At 30.4% G+C, this 21,313-nt stretch overlaps 1 protein-coding gene across 1 annotated transcript in view; it reads right to left on the reverse strand.

Annotated features, from left to right (window-relative positions):
- Positions 1–19,765, reverse strand: part of LOC148310019 (uncharacterized) — a 43,294-nt gene extending 23,529 nt beyond the window's left edge. The window contains exons 1-2 of the mRNA XM_088259151.1: positions 19,512–19,765; positions 1,804–2,075 (exon numbers count right to left, since the gene is read on the reverse strand). Coding sequence (XP_088115277.1) covers positions 1,804–1,864 — 61 coding nt within the window. The 5' untranslated portion in view covers positions 1,865–2,075; positions 19,512–19,765. The remainder of the gene's footprint in view (positions 1–1,803; positions 2,076–19,511) is intronic.
- Positions 19,766–21,313: the final 1,548 nt, after the last annotated feature.

A 21,313-nucleotide genomic window follows, 5' to 3' on the forward strand; every position in this document is an offset into this window, starting at 1 on the left:
ATAACGCACATTATATGATGTAATGGTAACTTTTTAAACAATCATCTGCAAGATTATTAAACATTTTCTGGTATCTCGTTAACTAATAACAAAAAAACGATTACTTGATATTTTATAAAATTAAGATAGATATTATTGCTTATTTTTATTTTTTTGAATATTAATAAATATATTGTAAAACCACATTTAAAATAAATTATTTTTTTAAATTATTTACCTTACAAATATTAAAAAATATAATTTTATCCGATAAAAGTCAAATCTCATTGATCTCCCTGTTTCATTAAAAAAATCTAAATCTATGTTAATTTAGAATATTTTGTATTCTAAGTTCTGACCTGATCTGACACAAGTTCGGATACGGTCATGATCATGTTTGTGATCAAGAAGTGAATCTGATCACCGAGTATTTCAATCGCAGCTGTTAATGCATTAGGGTCAAGTTTCATTGCACAAAATAGTTTTTTTTTAGAAATTCGTTAATTTTGTTAGTGATATCAAGTAAGTTGTACGTACCTTTGTGCTATATCTAGATACATTTTCGTCCATCTTTTACATTAAACAAGATTATCTTTTCTTGATTTCGCAATGCATTACTTTTTATTCTAGATATTCTCTTTAACATAGTGGAATATCCCTGGAAAATTGTCTTCATTTCAAAACGGTCAAAAAGTTATTCCTGTTCTTTTTTTATTTACGAAATCTAATCTCAAAATATAGTTTTTTTCTAATCAGAAAATTTTAGTAATTCATTATTAATTATGTTTTAATCGTGAATTCATTAAACATTAAATAAGCAGACTAGGAACTCTTACAATATACTTTTTAAATAACATAATTTACTATTTATTATTATTAATTGATTATACTCCACCTTATCAAATTTGATAGATTTTCTCGAAAACCGAGAAAAAAGTCTAATACGGGGAGATGAAATTGATCCAATGTTCAATTGATCATTAATTATATAAGAGAAGGTGATCAGTATCACGCTTCAGTTACCAGTTCAGGGCAGCATCAAATAAATATTAGAGTTAAAAACCTTTAATTTTTTTGACACCCCTGGGAATCGAACCCGAGACCTCTATCGTGGTCACCAAACGCGGTATCTATATATTTATATATAATTCTAACTATGTATAATATATTTATTTACTCGCAATATAAAGTAGCTAAATGTTTCAAGCTACTTGTGACCAAGCTTTCGAACCTTTAAAATCTTTATCACGTACATTTTTATGCTAAAGTTTCACGTCATTGCCATGTAATTGGCAAAGTGTGGGACTTTGCAAGATTATTGCTCGGTGAAATGCAAGAGCAGGAAAAGAACCACGTTGCTGCTGACTCGTATTACTTTAGACTCCGGTATCCCCTTTATATAAAAAAAGAATGTTTAACGGAAAAAAACAGCGTGTTTCAAGTATAAATATGACCTAAAAGTTAGAATTAACAATATAATAAAAATTACTCATATTTCCGATTTAAGTTGAGTTTTTCTCTAGTGTGCAAGTTTTGTTTGTTTTTAACTTTTCTTGGATTGCTTGAGCATTTTCGGTTCTGAGCATCCTAAGTTGTTGTTGTTTTTTATTAAAACTAACTAACTAACTAACCATCACGCCGCTTCCCCGCAGGGGTAGGCAGAGAGAATAGAACGCCACATTACTCTGTTTTTTCAAACATTCTTCGCCTCTTCCACGTTCATGCATCTCCTCATACATACCCGCCGATTGTTACGACTCCTAACCTGACCACTTTCAAGTATTTTTATTATAGAATTAAAATAAAAACAATATGATGACTCACCAGCTCGCGCGAGGGCGCCAAGGCTTGATAAGAAAAGAGTTGTGAACAGCAAGAAGATCATCTCTCCTTCTACCCATTAGTGTGTCCCACTCACTCTCACAACATAATCACTGCCCCGTCTCTGTCTAATCACTCTGTGGCTGTGCGGGTTCCGGGTCCACTTTCACATTGTAATCAGTAATCACCGTTCGCGGTAATTAGCGCCACGGAATTATGATTCCACGCTGACCGTCCCGGACGGCGGACGATGTCGCACTTGGTACTGCTTATTTCTGAAACCAAATCATTCGGCAATGTAATCAACTACAACCAATCATCAAATAATGCAACAAGACGAATTTTAACGTCATTAATAGACCATTAACGGTGCATTCGACCGACTAACTATCTATCGGTGACTTGGTCGAGTTGGTATTCATTTTTCATGCCACATTGGCGCTACTCATTGCTCCTATTGAAATTTGACCTTGTAACAAAAATACATTTAATAAAAACTATCAGTTTCTTATAGCCTGCATTCTACTCTATAGGACAGTTTTGAAGTGCATTTGGGTATGATTGGACTTGTGCTAGGATTTTCGTAGTTTCTGTTGAATAACATTTGTGTATGTTAGGGCTTGCAATTGGTTTTGTTAAGTTGTTGTTGATACGAGAGGAGTTTCTACTTATATGTACAAATGGTGCAATGAGTGGGTGCAGCTTAGGTATACTTGAAAAATACTAAATAACCATATCATTTTAGAAATTCGGGATGTTTAGTTAAGTTGAGGAGATTCATAACATAACTTTTCATCTAAATGATAATCATATTACGTAGGAATAAACGCTTTGTTATTATTTTCTAAGAAGGAAAATACAATTGCCATTTTTGTGGGGCCCAAAAAGTTTAAATATCCGTTGGGTTTTCGTGGCCTCAACTGTGAAGCCCTTTTATCGAAAAATAATATTTTGGTAAAAATGTTTATGGAAACATAGCCGTACCATAAAAATAGCCTTTACATAACTTATATTTTCAAATTCAATAATATTTATGAATTATTTTTATCCAATAATTGTTTCTTCTAAAATTAAATAAATTTTATGTTAAAATATATGTCTGTATATTGTTTATATGTAAATGTATTCCACCGATCCGTGGAAGTTATATTCTTGGGGGGTATGATTGGGGAGTTCACAGATATTAAATTATTTTTATACGATGAAAGTATTATCAACAAAACGTAACAACATAACTAGTTAATTATCGTTATATATGAAGCGACTAGTGAACGTACTTTCCAATTTATTAGCATTGTAATAAATTATATCTTCCGAACAACAAGCCTACACTAATGCACAAAACACACTTCCTTAAGTGAGAATTTCCGCATTTTCATAGAAAGAATAGAAAACAGTGCAAAAATGACACTGCTTATTCGATCAAACAGGAAATCCTGGAATACAAACACGGTTAAGAAACATATTGGTTATTTTTTTGCTTGAAGTGTGGGAATATTAGTAACATTAGTAAGGTATATGCTGTTATATCGTTATTTTTTTAAAAATTAAAATTAATTATTTATGGTAAATATTTTCTTTAGTAAAATTTTACGCGACAAATTGTTTTATATTACAAATCGATTAAATTATAATTTCTCTACTATTATGCATGCTTGCAGACATTTCACTTTCTACAGTTCTTTCGCTGAAAAATGTATCTTCTAAATAAAAATATTTATCAAACAACTATTACTACTTATTATTGAAAATTGACCAATTGAGTTAAAACTTTTATAATAGCTAAGGCCATGAAAAAGGTGAGCGGCGAATCAGGTTACTACCGAGTATTTTATATTGACACCTTGTACCACTTGAAGACTTTATAAATACTTATATATTTAACCATTATTATAAAATACTACAAATTTATTATGAACCATACAAACAACAATGTATTACATACCAAATTGAGAAAAGACAACAATGCTTGGTCAGGCAAGAAACTTTATAAGCGTGTACGATATTATTTCCATACACGTATCGCACCGATTAATAAATATAGCCATATATCTGCTTCATTAGAAAATTAACCATATATCTTGCATTATAATCGCATTTTAAATAATCATAGGTCTGAAGTTGCGACATGCAATTTGCGAATATAATGAAGTTGGCCCAGAAAACGTTCAACAGCGCTGTTGCTCAAAACCACAAGAACAATAATTTCAGCATTATAAATTGGTTTCGATGTGAGGAACGTGTATTTACCATGAATAATTTCGCTTTTCAAGGACCGTGTTTAACCATGATACATAAATTGCACATTGTAAAACAAATTATTTGTTTTAGGATCATTTGTGGTACAAAATAAAATAAACTCGTGATGGTATTTTGAATGTAATCTAGGCTTCAAACAATAATTTTAAATAGTAATAAATATGGGTATAATTATCCGTAAAAATTATTATTATTTAGATATGAGTTTACCATGACAAATTTAAATTGCACGTACCTACATATAAAACATTGATATAAAAAGGTCAAAATAAAATAACAAGAACAGTTTTTCCACATTTATTTTATTTGACCAATGACCAGGTTTTGTCATTACTGACACAAGCAAATATAGGTCACAACTGTCGTCATGTACTCCGCATGTACTCCGCATGCCTCCTGAGTGCCGTCATCAAGCTTGACTCTTTTACAAGGCATCAGGTTCGCGCCGCCCGGGATGACCACTGCTGACAATTCGTCGGCAGTTCTCGTCTGAACTTCGGGACGCGGCCCTGACTTGGGATGATGCAAGGGAGCTAGCAGCCAACAGAAAAGTCTGAATACAGTTTGTGAACTCCATATGCATCACATAGGGAGCAGATACGGTAAAAGTAGAATTTTTAGGTAAGCTACCTATTTAATTAGATATGAATTCAAATTAGCACATAAGGAAGTGATTTCAATGTAATTTATTTTATATGCTTTACATATTTTCTTTCAAATATACGACTTTTTAAACAATCAAATATTTATTTTCATTAAGTAATAATTTAATAGCGATTCAAATTTACATATTTCTACTTTAAAATATACTAAGTTTTCTTATTTCATAACGGTTAGCTTCAGTCAGGAAACTATGTAACTTGTTACTGGATGTATATTTTTAGGTTCCTACATAGTTACACATATATCGTATCATCGTAGCTATAACATTACATAGATGTATAGTATCCATCACCCATGAGAATAATCTTCCTGTTCATTGTTGTAGTTAGGACTATCAGAGTTATATTTGCGACTATCATTATCACCAAATTATATGGCAGTAATGGGTAATTTGATTTTACAAGCCAACCGATGCGCCTGTATTGTTTGCTTGAAAATAGTCGGCATTTCCGCACTTCAATTTGAGATAAAATAATATTATTGTATCGCAATATTATAATGTCGCAAATTACAAGACATTCGGCAATAGTAAATTGCAATAGAGAGTCTATTTATTTAATTTGCAATAATTTTTCTTAAAGTAGGAAAATAAATTCATCAAATATAATGCTTGATGAAACGGGAACGTGTTAATTTAATAAAAATTATAAATATAGTTCTAAGTTTTTAAATTGAATAAAAATATAATCAAGCATTTTTTTTCAGATATTTTACTTTGTTAAATTTATATTATTTGAAGTGTAGATTATTCATCTCAAGTTGAGATATCTTTAATAAAAGATATATTTATAAAGCTGTATTTTAAAATAAGATTGAGATTTCGATAAATTTGATCCCTGAATTAAATAATATAATTTTGCAACGGCGAGGTCAGGGAACAATCGCGCACAAGGTACGATGAGGACTTATGTTTTAAACAATTTTTCAATTGAAACCAATTTAGTTGATAAAGGATAAACGAAAAACATAATTGGCATACTAAATTGACCATGGTGGACAATAAGGTATTTATTTTATGGAATAAAACGAGATAAAATGAGATAGAGCTTTAAATATACCTTAATATTCGGCAAACTGGGTTGGATTGAGGATATTTTCAGGATAAAACTCAGTCCAAAATCGAGTTCCAGTTTTCAAACAACGGTCGCTTAGATATGCCTAAAAACAGTTTTTATTTGAAATATCTTTAAGAACCTTTATATAAAATATTTATAAATATAAATAAATAAATATATATATATATATATATATATATATATATATATATATATATAAATATATATATATATATATATATATAATATATATATATATATATATATATATATATATATATATATATATATATATATATATATATATATATATATATATATATATATATATATATATATATATATTTAAAAGGAAAAAAACTATAATTTTCCACCAAAGAATTTTGTGTATAGTAATGAAACAACGTGGATGAAATGAAGAGATTCGTTAACGTATTTACATTATAGTGACTAACCAAAACTGAAAATTAGATGAAAAAAAACCAATGACGAAATAATTTAATGTAAAATTTTTAAGACAGTTCGTTTCTTTCATTATTATTTTTTACATAATTTTGAGTTCATAGCCAGGTGTATAAAATTTTACAAATATATATTGTTTTGCCTGTATTTAAATTATGATGCTTTTAGGGTTTATACCTAATACATTACACGTTATATGTACTTTATTTTAGAAATATCTTAAAAAGCATGACATATTTAAATAGAGAAGGCTTTAGCCGATTCTACACATAACATTTAGTTTTAAGTCAAACAATATTCATTACTATTAGACCCCATTGTTTAATTTTATGGCCGTGCAAAACACCATATTAGATATAATTTATTATAAATAAATTAAGTTATGAAAGTAGTGGAAAAATAGTAAAGTATCTATTGACGATTCAAACATTAGTATTATATCATGTACAATCCCCGGCGACATCTTCTGTTAGAATAATTACGTCAATACCTGGGAGGTAAGTGTATGTTTCCACTTCAAGGTGACTGGTCTTATTAAGTTTTCCTGTACTTGCACAATGACCGCAGCATTGATACGAAAATATTACTACGAGTAGCATGTATAAACTAACAGTTTAGTTTAAAACAGTTTATTAATTATATACGACTTCCACTTAAATGGCCAATTCAACAATAAACCATTTTCCATAATTCAGCAGAAAAACTTCGTTAAAATTTTGTTACATTATTGCAAAAAAATGAGGAAATTCTGAATCGTTTCTAAGATTTCTTTTCGAATGAAAGTATATTTTTATTTATTTTCAATTTTTTATTGTATTTTAAATAAAACTGCTAGGTTAAGGTACGTTAACATACCGTATAACCTAGACTAGAATCTAAACCTTTTTTTAAAAAAATCTTTCCTTATTAATGGACAGACCTCAACAAGAAAAGTTACTTTTATCCCTCAAAAGTCTACGCCCGTGCCTGCAGTAAAATCGTAGTGTGCTCATTTCTGTAATACTATAGAAAATATTCAAAGTTGATATCCTTGGTGCTTGATAGAGAAGTAATGCTATTATGTCACTTCGCGTTTGTGCGTAAAAACATAAAACTACAATATTACTGCGTTCCGCTACGGTGCTTCTTAGTTGTTCAAAATATTGCGATAGCATTGAGTCGGTCTGAACTTTAATAATATACTGTGCACTTTTTTTCTTGATGAAAAATGAGTAAAGCAGAAAAATATTTTAAAAATTTGCAGGAACATACAAGAAAATAACTTTATCTCTGTAAGATAAAGTGCGTTACATCACCATATTGCGAATGTGGACAAGATATAGGGGATGCAAACCATACGTTCTTTCAGTGTCCGTTCACAACAGAGAAGAACTTTCTAAATAGCTTAACACGGGCAGGAATCCAACTCCCCACCCAAGTATCCACCCTTCTTTCTAAACCTAATTCTAGAATTGCAGTCATAATTTCTAAAATGATAAAGCTAAACGCATTTAAACTATGAAATTTTGTATTAATTGTTTTTATTATTTTCTATTATTATTTTTTTTGTTTGTAATTAAGAATAATACTTGACACTGGCAGAAACATCCAGACTGCCAAATAAATATTTGAAAAAATCACTTTTTGAATTCAGGAAGATAAAGTCTATTTGACCCTCATATTTTTTTTGTTACAAATAATGGCCAAAAGTCATGGTGCTAAAATAATTGAATGTTATGGGAAATATGATATCAGTAATACAGGCAACCGCACCTTCCTTGGATAGGTTTCTCGAGAGAAATCTTGGATAGCTATAAATAATAACAATATCTCTGATAGTTTTCTATTTTATTGAAATGTCGAATGACCGTAACATGACGATGAACAACAACAGCCATATATTATAATTTGACCACATCGTAAAATAATATCTACGTACATATTTATTGAGCATTACGATATTTCTACCAAACATATTAAAATAAACCAGACAACACATTCGGTTTGATGAGATTCACGACTGTCACTGTTGTAGACTTAAAGAAATTAGAAATATAAAGAAAATAATTTTACGCCATTCTAAGCGCAACGGAGTCGAGGAATTTAATTGATGTCTTTGAGAGACAATCGCAAGTGACAAAGCCATGCGAATTATTTGGGAGAAAGTGGCGCCGCTGTTTCAGCAGACGAATTAACAATAACTAGTCGTACATACATAATTAATAATAATAATATAATAATAAATAATAAGTGAAGGTTGCGGTGTGATTAACAATTATTCAATTATGAATTTATAATTGATGCTGATGCAATTAAATTCACAGTGAAAACTTTTACTTTAGTCCTTTCTGTTTACCATAATTTTGCTGTCTTTTACATATTACGTTTGTGTGCATAAAATACAACACAGTAGATAGAAATACGTATTAAATGTATTGTATTTCAAGTATGTAATTTGAATTCGCTTGTTTAGGGTTTTTTTATGTGAAAAGGGTTTTTCAAAATAATATTCTTTTATTTTATACAATAAATTTATTTTCAGGATATCGTACTAATATACAAAGTACTTGATCATCAATTCTATAATTGAAGAAAAATTATATAGGTGCCTGTGTAAATATATACATATGTATATCTTATAGCACTATACAAAATTAATCATTCTAAATATTTATAGGGAAAATTGTGTTTACAGTCGCTTTCTAAACTGTTGTATGTGCGTCAGAGTTAGAACATTTTTTTAAGAAAAGCGTTTTTTTTGTATTAGCCTTTATTGTCATTAATTTATAATTTGGGTTTTGCTTAGTAAATACCACATAAAACTTATTGTGAAACGTGTTTCCATGCATTTTACATCATTTTCAAAAACCGTATGTGAAGCTAATTCTAAATTTTAGAGTAAAACTTAAATATATTTTCTAAGTAGAACTTAAATTCTAAATGGATAGATTTTACCACAAAGTGACTGCCGAGTCAATTTATGAAGGCATTAATTTTACCTGAAATTTACACTATTAGCGTTGGACCGATTCTATTGTTTACGGATGGTTTAAAAAATGTCTTTTGGTGGACTAAAGCCACAATTAACCAATTATGTCTCAGGATTCATTAAGTGAACTGAAAATAAGAAGTGAACGCTGCATACTATATATGTCGACATTGGTTTACCGGTTAATTTTCATTTTATCTTATGACGTAATTGTTTTGCGTCTACAGTGCGTTTGTTTAAATCAATGGACGTGTACACCGGTACTAGTTACGTATAAATACGTTGATCAGATTTAATGAGGTGTTATTTCTTTTCTAAAGTTTAAAAATACATTCTTCTTCATCTTCAAACCCTCATTCGCACCCGATGGTGCATAGGGTGCGGATGAGTGATGATGGTGCATGCGCAGTGTTATCGTGATCATTAACGCATGAAGGAAAGGTGATCAGCCCTTCGCTTCTGGTACCAGTCGAGGATAATATAGAATAAATATTAGTGTGAAAAAATCACTTATATTTATTTGACTCCCCCCCAGGGAATCGAACCCGGGACCTCAATCCAGAACGGTAGCCGAGCGTGCTGACAATCACACTACGGAGGCGGATAATACACTAATAAAATAATACTTTTTAAAACTGTTTTTAGTCAAAAATATAAACAGAAATAAACAAAATGGGTAGACCAAAAACATGTCTTCGACTTCGATTTCCAGGTTACTTTGATATATATGATAATATTTTGAGTGCGTCCAAATCTTGGTCCACAAATTCTTGGTTTGTCTCAGCTTTATATTAATATCTTACCATAGGTGTAGAAGAATATGGAAGCCTGATCATTTACAGGGCCTACAACCTGTTAAAGGACTGTTCCGATGGGAAGAATCTTGCATACATTTCACGAAGATCTCTGCTATAAAAAAAATACATATCCCTACCACAAATGGTGAAATACGGATGGTCCCTAAGATGTAGCATATGCAAGGAAGTGGCGAATGAAGCATAAATATAACTATTGATATTAGTAATGTTAGTAAATAACCACTCACCGACTACTTCTGTCTACCGGTTTCGAGACGTACCCGTCTCTTCGTCAGGACATACACTACAATTTAACAATCAGGATTGTTAAATTGTAGTGTATGTCCTGACGAAGAGACGGGTACGTCTCGAAACCGGTAGACAGAAGTAGTCGGTGAGTGGTTATTTACTAACATTACTAATATCAATTAAAATGTTTGACCACAAAGTAAATGCTTTGAATATAAAAAAAAAAAAACATAAATATAACTTCCAAAATTTGAGTTGTGTGGTTATCAATCAGACGTATCCTTCTTCATTTATGTTGAGATATCAATACTTTTGTTACGTCCGGTTTCATGTTTAATATTAATAATAAATCCCTTACCGCACCCCAATGGTGCATAGGGCACTGCTTCATATAAACGCAGTGTTATCTCGATCGTTTACACATGAAGGAAAGGTGATCAGCCCTCCACTTCAGGTACCAGTCCAATGTTATATTGAATAAATATTAGAGTGAATCACTTATATTTATTAAACCCTCCTTGGGAATCGAACCCGGGACCTCCAGAACGGTAGGCGAGCATGCTGACCATTACACTACGGAGGCGGACAGAAAGATTGTGAATTTTCATTTGACGTACTCGGCCGCCATTTCGATTAGCTAAATGTCAGTCGTGTGTTGTATTCGTGTTCGATATGTCTAGTAACGGAATTATGTATTATGTTCTCGTTATATAACGGTAGTGTCCCATGAAATTTGGAAACAAAGGAAGAAAGTAAGTAGGTTGGGTATTGAATACCGAGAGCATGGGAAGACTTTTAAAATGTATTGTATGAAATATTTTTCCCACCTACACATCTACCTACCTATGCACATGTACATTTACCATATGTAGGGAAAGATTATATTTATTCTTGCTTAAGTTAAAATAATTAGTTAATGTTTTACTTAGAAAATATTACTATTTCTTAAAATCTACTGTGAAACGTGTTTCTATGCATACCGTATCATTTTTAAACACCGTATTTGAAATATACGGTGTTTGAAAATGATGCGGAATGCATCGAAACACGTGTCACAGTAGATTTTTAGAAATAGTGATATTTACTAAGTAAAACAAAAATTAAAAGTGGATAGATTTTACCACATCGTTTTTGTTGGTTGGAAGTTATCGCTTTTTAGCAATAAGCCCGCCAATGTACTTATTTCTTTTCTGTACATGAAGTTTAAATAAATAATATTATAGGCGTGTCTAGGATGGCGTTTTGCGTGTGTTGTAATACCATAAATGATTACATAAACAATGAAGACTAAATATAATTAGTAGGCTCATGGCTGTGACATTACATTAGCGAGCTGGGTATGCGCACGCTGGATGCATCATCACTTTCTACCGGTTGGGACGGGGAGAGGAGGGGCGCACTCTCTCGGAGCGGATTGACCTAGATCCCCGCACTTACAATCTACCGGTCATACAGCTTCCTCTGTCTCGAGAGCATCTATAAATTAAGGCTGTTCAAATAAATATCAAATGTTTATTTTTGTTTAAAATATTTGAGGACAATGGATGACTCTCGACCCCTTTCTATTAGAAAATTGTATTTTTTGTATTATGGGATTTAAAAAACTAAACTAACTAAACATTACGCCGCTTCCCCGCAGGGGTAGGCAGAGAGAATAGAGCGCCACACCACTCTGTCCTTGCAAACATTCTTCGCCTCTTCCACGTTCATGCATCTCCTCATACATACCCGCCGATTGTTACGACTCCTATGGGATTTAAAAGATATACATATTTAGTGTAGTGGTCAGCACGCTCGGCTACCACACTGGAGGTCCCGGGTTCGATTCCTAGGGGGGGTGAAATAAATATAAGTGATTTGTTCACTCTAATATTTATTCAATATTACCCTGGACTGGTACCTGATACGGAGGGCTGATTACCTTTCCTTTATGTGTTGACTATTAAGATAAAACTGCGTTTATATGATGCATTGCCCTAAGCACCATCAGGTGCGGAAAAGGATAAAAAGAAGAAGAAGATATTTATTAGATGCCTGAGAAAATTGTAATAAGAAAAATGTTATCTAAAAAAATCGTGTGTGAAGTGACGTCGGCTCTCGCTTAACGAATTCTATTATTGGGAGTAGTAAGGCCTTAAATCTACGTTTCTCTGATGCAATATACTTACTAATGTTTAAAAAAGGCTAGGGATTCTTTGAGATTTGATTTTTTACACTATCTCTAAAAAGTAAAACTTCGGTAACTTGTGAGTACAGGGTAGGTGTGGGCACATTCAAAAGCTGATTTATAACTTTCTTAGAAAGTCCTCGGTTAGTACAGGTTTTGAACTGTACGGCACTTACCATAGAGGCGGGCACGAAGATACATGGGCAGGTTAGTACATCCATGGAATTACATTTACCTAGACATTAACTGGTATCTAGGTACATGACCCACGACATTCAATCATGCTTGATATTTTGACCAATATAAAAACATTTTTTGTTCAAGTACCGCGTATATTTTTTTTTTAAAATTAACTACTGCGTTTAAATCGTTGATATTCTAACAATGATATCAATATGAGAATATAAATATCAGTCAACGACCTGGCATTGGCTGGTTACAACTATACAACATTTTTCAGTTTACCCATGACGGAACAATCATATTGTGTACATTGATTTTCGAAACGTGTATATATTATGCGTTATGTGTATATGTATATATATATATATATATATATATATATATATATATATATATATATATATATATATACATATATATATATATATATATATATATATATATATTTATATATATATATATATATATATATATATATATATATATATATATATATATATATATATATATATATATATATATCTTGATATATCTATATCTTTTTTTCACTATAGATACTAAGCGATTTTATAAATGAATGTTACAATAGCCTGTTGTTTTATTTAAAACATTATTAAAATCAGATAATAATTTAGTTTTCATTCCTATGTTAGTGAATTCATTATACGCCATTTAATTTATTTTTAATATATATTCCACTGGTAAAAAATAATTTTAAAAAAATAGTACGTTGTTACGCAATTAAGTATGAACACCAGTGGTTAGATATAAGCATTTTTTTATTTGAACCTTAATCCATATCTCCATTAAGAAAAAAAACTTTTCACCAATCATATAATTATTAATGAGTATCGTGATGCAGACCACTTAATAATTTTAACCATGATCTCTAAAAATGCTTCTACATATAATACTTCCGCGTACATATTATGTAAATTAAACCGTCAAAGATTATTGCAGCACTATGTTTTATGGTTCTCAAACAAGGGGTGAGGGGTGCATTTACACTCCTTTGTTTTAAGATTAAAATATACTTTCAAGACCTAAAAGTTTTTCTAATATCAAACTTTGTCTAGATCGTCGGAAGAGGTTGAGACACTGCTGTCATTAACTGTGACATGTCCCAATATGTCGGGACGAATGGCAACCCTAAGAATAAGTCGGTTACACGCTCAAATTGATTACATAATAGAGATGATACATCATAGCGGTATGCCAAATAGCAATACGTGTAGGCAATTTCTATTCAATAGCTTACTGCGCTATTTATTTACCTGTGTTGCTTCCATTGGATTATGTTTGTAACATCGTGGATATACTGGCAAAAAACGTTGACTCTAAAATCCCTGTTTGAGTAATCCCTGTTATTTAAAGCTTTTAGCTTGAATAAGATACCCGCTATTAAACTTGAAGTTGAATTTACTTTTAAAACCACGTATACTCGAATATGACATTTCAAACTACTTAGTGTATTTGGCCAGTTTATAGAACGTGGAAAACTTTATAATTAAATCATTAAGTCAAAATTGCATATTTTCGAGTTAAAGAAGTTGCATAGTTTTTTTGCCAGTACACCCACGATGTAGTTGTAATAAGAAATGTATTTATTATCTATGTATTTAGACTCATTCTCAAGGGTACACTTAAGCAGTTTGAAATCACACAAATTTGTTCGAGTACGGTTATGCGATCTCGAGAGTCCTAGTCCATATTAGAAATAATTACATATTCTCCGTTTCGTCATTGTGTTCCTCCTTCATTTACTTTCCATTATAGTTACTTTCCAGTTTTGTCCTAAACCCTTATACTCCATATAATATTCATCATTTGTATCCTATACAGCATTCATATGATAAGTAACCGAGTTAAATAATGCGATCCGATGCTGTGCTTTATTTACACCATTACGGTAAATAAGGATGAATTTTCGGTACATAATATGTTTATATTTTTTAATGAATAACCCACAAAGCCTCTACTTTAGAAACTTGTCTGCAGGTAGATAAGTTAGGAAAGGGAAGGTTTATGTGAAGAATACATTACAAACTTTCGGACCAATTTAAATTAATATTTCTTTAATTCGTTTTGCAATTGGCGGGAATCGAACCCGCAACGCCAGTTTCGGGTAATGATAAATATTTAAATAAATAAATAATAAAAGGTATAATCATTATCTACGTTTATAATTTATTATAAGGTATTAAAAAATAAGTAATTACGTATTTACATGTTTTCAATAACAACAAAAACAATTTATAGTACTTAACTTCTAATAAGGTGATTTTAATTATGCAAAGAATACTTATATCCTTGTAAATAATTATATTGAATAAGAGTTGTAGAAATAATGTCATAATACGTAATAAAGCCTCAGGAAAAAGTATATGGTGGTGATAAAGGTAACACTTTTTAATATTTGTATTTGTATATTTGGTGCAAGGAAAAATGTCACTAATATTTGCAGTTTGCGATTTGAAATTTCAAGATTAAGAATATTATGATAGTTTCTCATAATGTTACCATTAACAATTAATGTACTTACTAACAGATGTGGGAGATCGTAAGACTTTTTATTTAAACAAAATACTCACCGAAGGTGTCGTTGAAAGTTCAGATAAAACGAAATATAGAAAACATTTGTTACATAGTTTATTATCTATACTATAATTTATATACAAGGGTCACTTGACTAGTAACAACAATAGACAATTACATACTGATATATTATATTATGCGCGATTCAAAAATCATTAACTATGATTACTGATGACAGATATATTTTTTTGATCATTTGTGATAGATAATCAGACACTGATGATCACTGATGATTACATAAGTACCCTTGACTAATGGAAATCAAATTTATATTTAAATAAACTAATCAAAATAATGTTTTGTAACATTCTGAAAATAGTAATTGGAGCCACAGTTGTTTAATGACCAGTAAAAAGTGCTTGGCAATAAAAAAACTCCTAGATTAGTGTAAATTCAGTAAATAATGATGCAGAGCAAGTCAACGACAAGGGCATTAGGTTTTTAATCAATCATCAACATTCCACTTCAAAGATTGAATCATGCATTTTAAATAAAAAAAGGATAAGACTGATATTGTGAAAGTAAAAACAGAATCGCAAAATTGCATTATGAATAAGGGTTTGAAAATGTATGATGAGATGCCTAAATGTATGAAGAATGAAAAGAGTTTGAATGGTATTTAAAAAAAATGTATTGTTTATTGTAAGTAGATATAAATACATATCATATTAAATTAATATTAGTTTGTAACATAAGCTACCATAAGTAAAAAAATGGTATCAGAGCCCTCATATACGCGTACATACTTTGGTATTAAAAAATTAATAAATGAAAATTTTTATTGAATAATAATATAATAATGAAGCCTACGATACAAATTGTGGAATACATTTTTTTCATTCCTCCGTTATTACAAATTCAAAAAACCCATTCATTATAATATAAAAACCAGCACCAATCCATTCTAAAAAAACATCTTTCAAAAATTTAACTTGTTTACAAGTATGTATTTTTTTTTTAAATTTTAAGCGAGTACCTAATATCTTGAGATGGAGTAAGCAGCTTACTGTCCAGTCAAATGATATAGAGATCTTATTTTTATGCGCAGCGTTGATTGAATTATTTGTACGAATATGGTGATCATTTACCGTTATTTTCAAATTACCGTTTAACATAAATTAATCTTTAACCACTTGCCTTATAAAGATATCATACGCCTGACGGTCACATGTTTATGCAGACGTACCTTAGTATGTACTGAACATAGTAAGGACAATTCATAATCAAAAGGTCAGAATAAAGTGTAACGGAGCTTATAGTATTTTTTTTAAATAAAAACCATGAAGTGCAGATGGTGTAAACTGGCGTGTGGTTAAAGACTAAAAATAGTACAAACTAGAGAATGGTGCAGGAGTGCAAAAAATCGACTGGGTATCATAAAACCTGAACACATATTGTTTGAATGTTTTTATTTATAAAACTTATACGAGCATTAAAAACTATTCCAAAATTTGGCAAAAATAGATGTTTATAAAAATACTATACCTCAAAAACGATCATACGCATCTTCTGAAATAGAATTAGAGATATTTTGAAACAAACGTCTATAATTACCTTGATTTTCTTATGGTCAGTTGTAAGGTACGTTCAAAGGTTTGTTGTAAGGTACGTTGTGAAGGTACGTTCATTATAATACCATTCATCTGTAATAATGCACTACTTTTTCAGAAGATATGTATTTTAAGTTTTATGTGTATTTAAATAGAGAAACGGATGACTGAATTAATGTTTAATACAACCTTACGAAAAACACTCCCAAAACAAAAGTGGGTGTGTGTGAAAAGCACAAAAATGTTTTATTTATTTTATATTTTTTTAACATTACCCACATCTCGTATTAGCGGTGAAATGAAAGTAAAATACACTAGTTTACGTGCTTGGTGCTTACATAAATCAATTAAATTGCACAGAAAAAAGCTTTGAGATCAAGGTATGAGATCCAATTTAAATAAGAATTTCTGATGGAAAAATAAAGCGGGTCGAAATGCCCTATTTCACAGGCACAAGGAGAATATAAAGATATAGAGTAATCTATTATACGTATAGTATGTTCAAATGTGAATTTTACTCCAGATCTATATTAGCAAGCATCTAGATCAGTATTTCTCAAAATGGGCGATAACGCCTCCTTGTGGTCATTCTAGAAGACTTTTACAGGGTATAAGAAGCCCAAAGAGATAGATAGAAGAGCTAAGAAGTAAGATATATATATATATATATATATATATATATATATATATATATATATATATATATATATATATATATATATATATATATATATATATATATATATATATATATATATATATATATATATATATATATATATATATACATATATATATATATATATATATATGTATATATTTTTTATTTTATATTTTTTTATTATAATTATTTTTAATCTTTCTCTTTTACTATGATGGGAAATTCTGTCGATATTATTTTCCCCTTAGACGAGAAATTTTGATAGGGGGGCGCCAGACAAAAAAAGTTTGGAAACCTGTGATCTAGAGCATGAAATGATACATCGACGAAGGATCATGATTTTCCGGTTCACATTAGTATATTTAGAATCCTCGACATAAACAATTTATTTGCTTTTTTCAACGGTTTGTTTTATTTTTAAAACGCAAGTGCACTATATTTGACGACGAATGATGCTAAACAATAAAGTCAGATAAGGTATTTAACAGTTTGCATTAGCAGACCACAAGTGAAAGCAGAAGTGTTGAATTTTATACATTATTTAGTAAGAAACGCTTCGCTAAGTGGTTTACAAACAATATCTGTAAAAAAGAGTTCGTGCTTGTATAATTATATTATCCTCCTTCACTATCTATCGGTATAGCGATTTTATGCTGGCGTGAATGAAGTAAAATCATTTCCTTGCAACCTATCAATTTAATTGTTAGTAAATAATGCACTCATAATTTATAAAAATAAAATACTCGTTGCCCTTCCTCCTTTACTTACTCTCTATTTTTTCATTTAATGTAATAAAAATACACTTTATTTTTAAGACAAAACAGTAAGTACATAATATTGCGAAACCGTTTTAGTGAAATTTTGGAATTCACTAAAAAATAAATTGATTAAGTCAGCTTCAAAAATGTATAGTTAGTTTTTGTAGCAATATATTGTAAAATAATGTTATGAATTTTAAGAGAATTCATCAAGATTCCCCAAATTTACTCTTGACTACAATTCTTTGTTTGCTTAAAATAATATTACTTATAGATAGATACTTTGCTACATACATTTTTGGTGAAACATTATTTAATAAATAGTGATGATGACAAGGTTCTTGTCGAAACCGATAGGTTAAAGTGTACTAATAATAAAAAAAATTATAAAAACAAAGGTGTTGAATTTTATAAAGTTTATTTAATAAAACCTGGAAACATAAACTTTACATGGACTTTGGGGTGGATATTATTACATACCATATATCCAAAACCGTTTTTCATCAATTATTATATGTTGCCGAATTTCCTTATCCCGAAATTTTTGAACTGAAACTGAGATTTAGTATTCAGTTTATTTGGTTTTTCGAAAAAAACAGAACAAATAAAATCTATTAATGAACAACAATGTAATATTTAATTAATAATATTTAATTATGTTTTTTTTATAAATTATTATTCAGGCATCTACCTAAAGTTTATCAAAAGATCGAAACAAGATAATTTTTAATATTTAGTTTTTATTTATACGTCAATTAAAAATAACATTTGTACAGATTTATTATTTTATCACTATGAGTTCGATGATCGATTTGTGCTATGTTAATCTATATATATAAACCATTATCTATTTTATTGATGTGTGGTAAAGATTATCCTTGGATATTAGTCAAATTAAACCAAATTTGTCAGTAATTGCATAAATTATATGAATGCACGGAATTATGTTTCATGATTTAATTATCATAAAGAAAAGTTTACTTAAACTGTAATTCGATGAATAAATTATGCTTTTTTCAAACGCTTTTTATGTTTTATTTTTATTATCTTGACAGTAAGTTTATTTCTCAATGAGGCGATAAAACATGGAAATCCAAACCCGGGCATATTTGGATGCCTTAAACTTTTAACAGCTGTTGTGTTCAGTAAGCTTTGACAAATCATCATGAATATTGTGCAGTTCAACAATATTCCGAAATTATTCACATTTAACATAGACAAACCATTTAAGCACATACAATACCCGAGAATATTGTTTTTTTTTGTCTAAAAAAATTAAATATTCATGAACTGTATTCTCTTTTACAAATGAGTGAAAAGTAATAGAAATCATTTCGTACTTACGTATTTAAATCACTCACATAAAATATTCACTGGTTTAACGGTGTCTTTCTTTTAGAACTAAAAAAGTTCGTAATCTTTCCTCAGAGTAGTAACCTTGTGTCCTCGAAAGTATTACAGAACCGTTTGCACAATTTCAATTGTCCAGTCAAAGGTAAACCAAAACACGGCACACGCGACGCGAACATACACTCTACGCACTGCGAATGGAAACTGACGGCGCAGGCTGCCAGCCGATCGGAGTCTACTCTGATACTGGTGGCTGCCGCCAGTTGAAAACGCGATGAGAAAATATTCAAATAGTGCAAGAGAAATGCATCAGCGACATAAACGTCGGCACCGATGGCAAAGTAAGCGATCATTTATATTTTCCGATATCAATCGCTATTGCCGAGCGACGTTCCTTTTCGGCGACACGGTTGCAGAGTACAGGAGGTAACTGGTAACAGTGGTGTTGGCCTAAAGAATAAAGAGGTTCTATCCCACTTCCCACTACTCCGCTGAAGTCGCTCGGAAACTGACGTATTCAGTGTCAGTGCTTTGAGCCCGCTACCGATTCTATGTAGAGTAATACTTTCCAACTAAGTGCCACTGGGTTCCTCCAGTGGCGGATCTACCATTAAACTAATAAAGCCTTCAGGGCTCTGGAACATATTTTATAATGTAAAATAATAACGAAAATGGAGAAAAAAATCCAGAAAACTACTGTATTTCGGCCAGTTGTATTTGTACTGGTACACGTTGTATTTAATATAAATTCCCACGTACTATTTATTAACCAGGTATTTTTAAACTTGTTGGGTAATATATCCAAAATAAAACAAGGTTTGTTGGATTGAATTCTACTTTTATTTATGTATATGTTAATACGTGACGCATTTCGTCTTCTTAGAACATTATCAAACACTGACTAAAAATATTTACAAAATGTCCTTATATAATAACAATAATTGCAATTCAATATGGAATTCTACCAACTGTCTGCAGTTACAATAAATAAAGAAAAAAATATTAAAAAATAAATTTAAAAAAACTTACTATAATATTTTGCGGTACGTATAACAAAAACATACATATATCAGGTTATCTTTAAATTAAAAATACTGACTGCCATCTGAAATATAGACTTACGATTTTTCTGATTCTACCTTTTTTTTTATTCTACCATGCGGAGATAGAGTTCAAAAGAAAATGTTTATATTTTATTTAAAAAAATTATGCCATTTTTACTCTTCCAACGTATACGATCGTGACTCGCAAATCAATTATCTATAAATATATTTTATAAACATAAGTTTCATTTTATTTTTTAAACTTCTTGTACAAAATAAACTTGGATTACATTGGCTAGCTTGTTGCTTAAAAGCAATATCTTCAGTGAAACAGGTGAAGGCTTGTGCCTATTTCGGTTATTTGAAATGAGTAGGCAGATAGTGCTTACGCTTATAAATGATCAAATAATTTCAATATTTTATATTTATAAAACTGGAAAGTAATAAAAAAAGGAAGACAAAGGTAGGATTAGGTAAGGAGTTAAGGAGGAAAAGGGAGTGGATCCAAGAAAGGAATGATATGATGGACAGCTAGGGTTCCAAGAATAGACAATAATGTTTTAGGTGTTTGATAAATTTATCTTATTATTATTTTTTCTCCAACCCTTATTTACAATACTGCAATTCATTGGGTACTGAATTGTATTGATTTATTACATGAGGGCAATGTGGTCGGTCAGTCTTGTGAAAATTAAAATAGATTAGAATAAAATACTGTGACTCCCCTGGAAATCGAACCTGGGACCCCAGCAC

Source organism: Brachycentrus maculatus, unplaced genomic scaffold (genome assembly GCF_059751285.1).
Source record: "Brachycentrus maculatus isolate JH-2025_06_01 unplaced genomic scaffold, ASM5975128v1 h1tg000111l, whole genome shotgun sequence".
NCBI classification, from domain to species: Eukaryota; Metazoa; Arthropoda; class Insecta; order Trichoptera; family Brachycentridae; genus Brachycentrus; species Brachycentrus maculatus.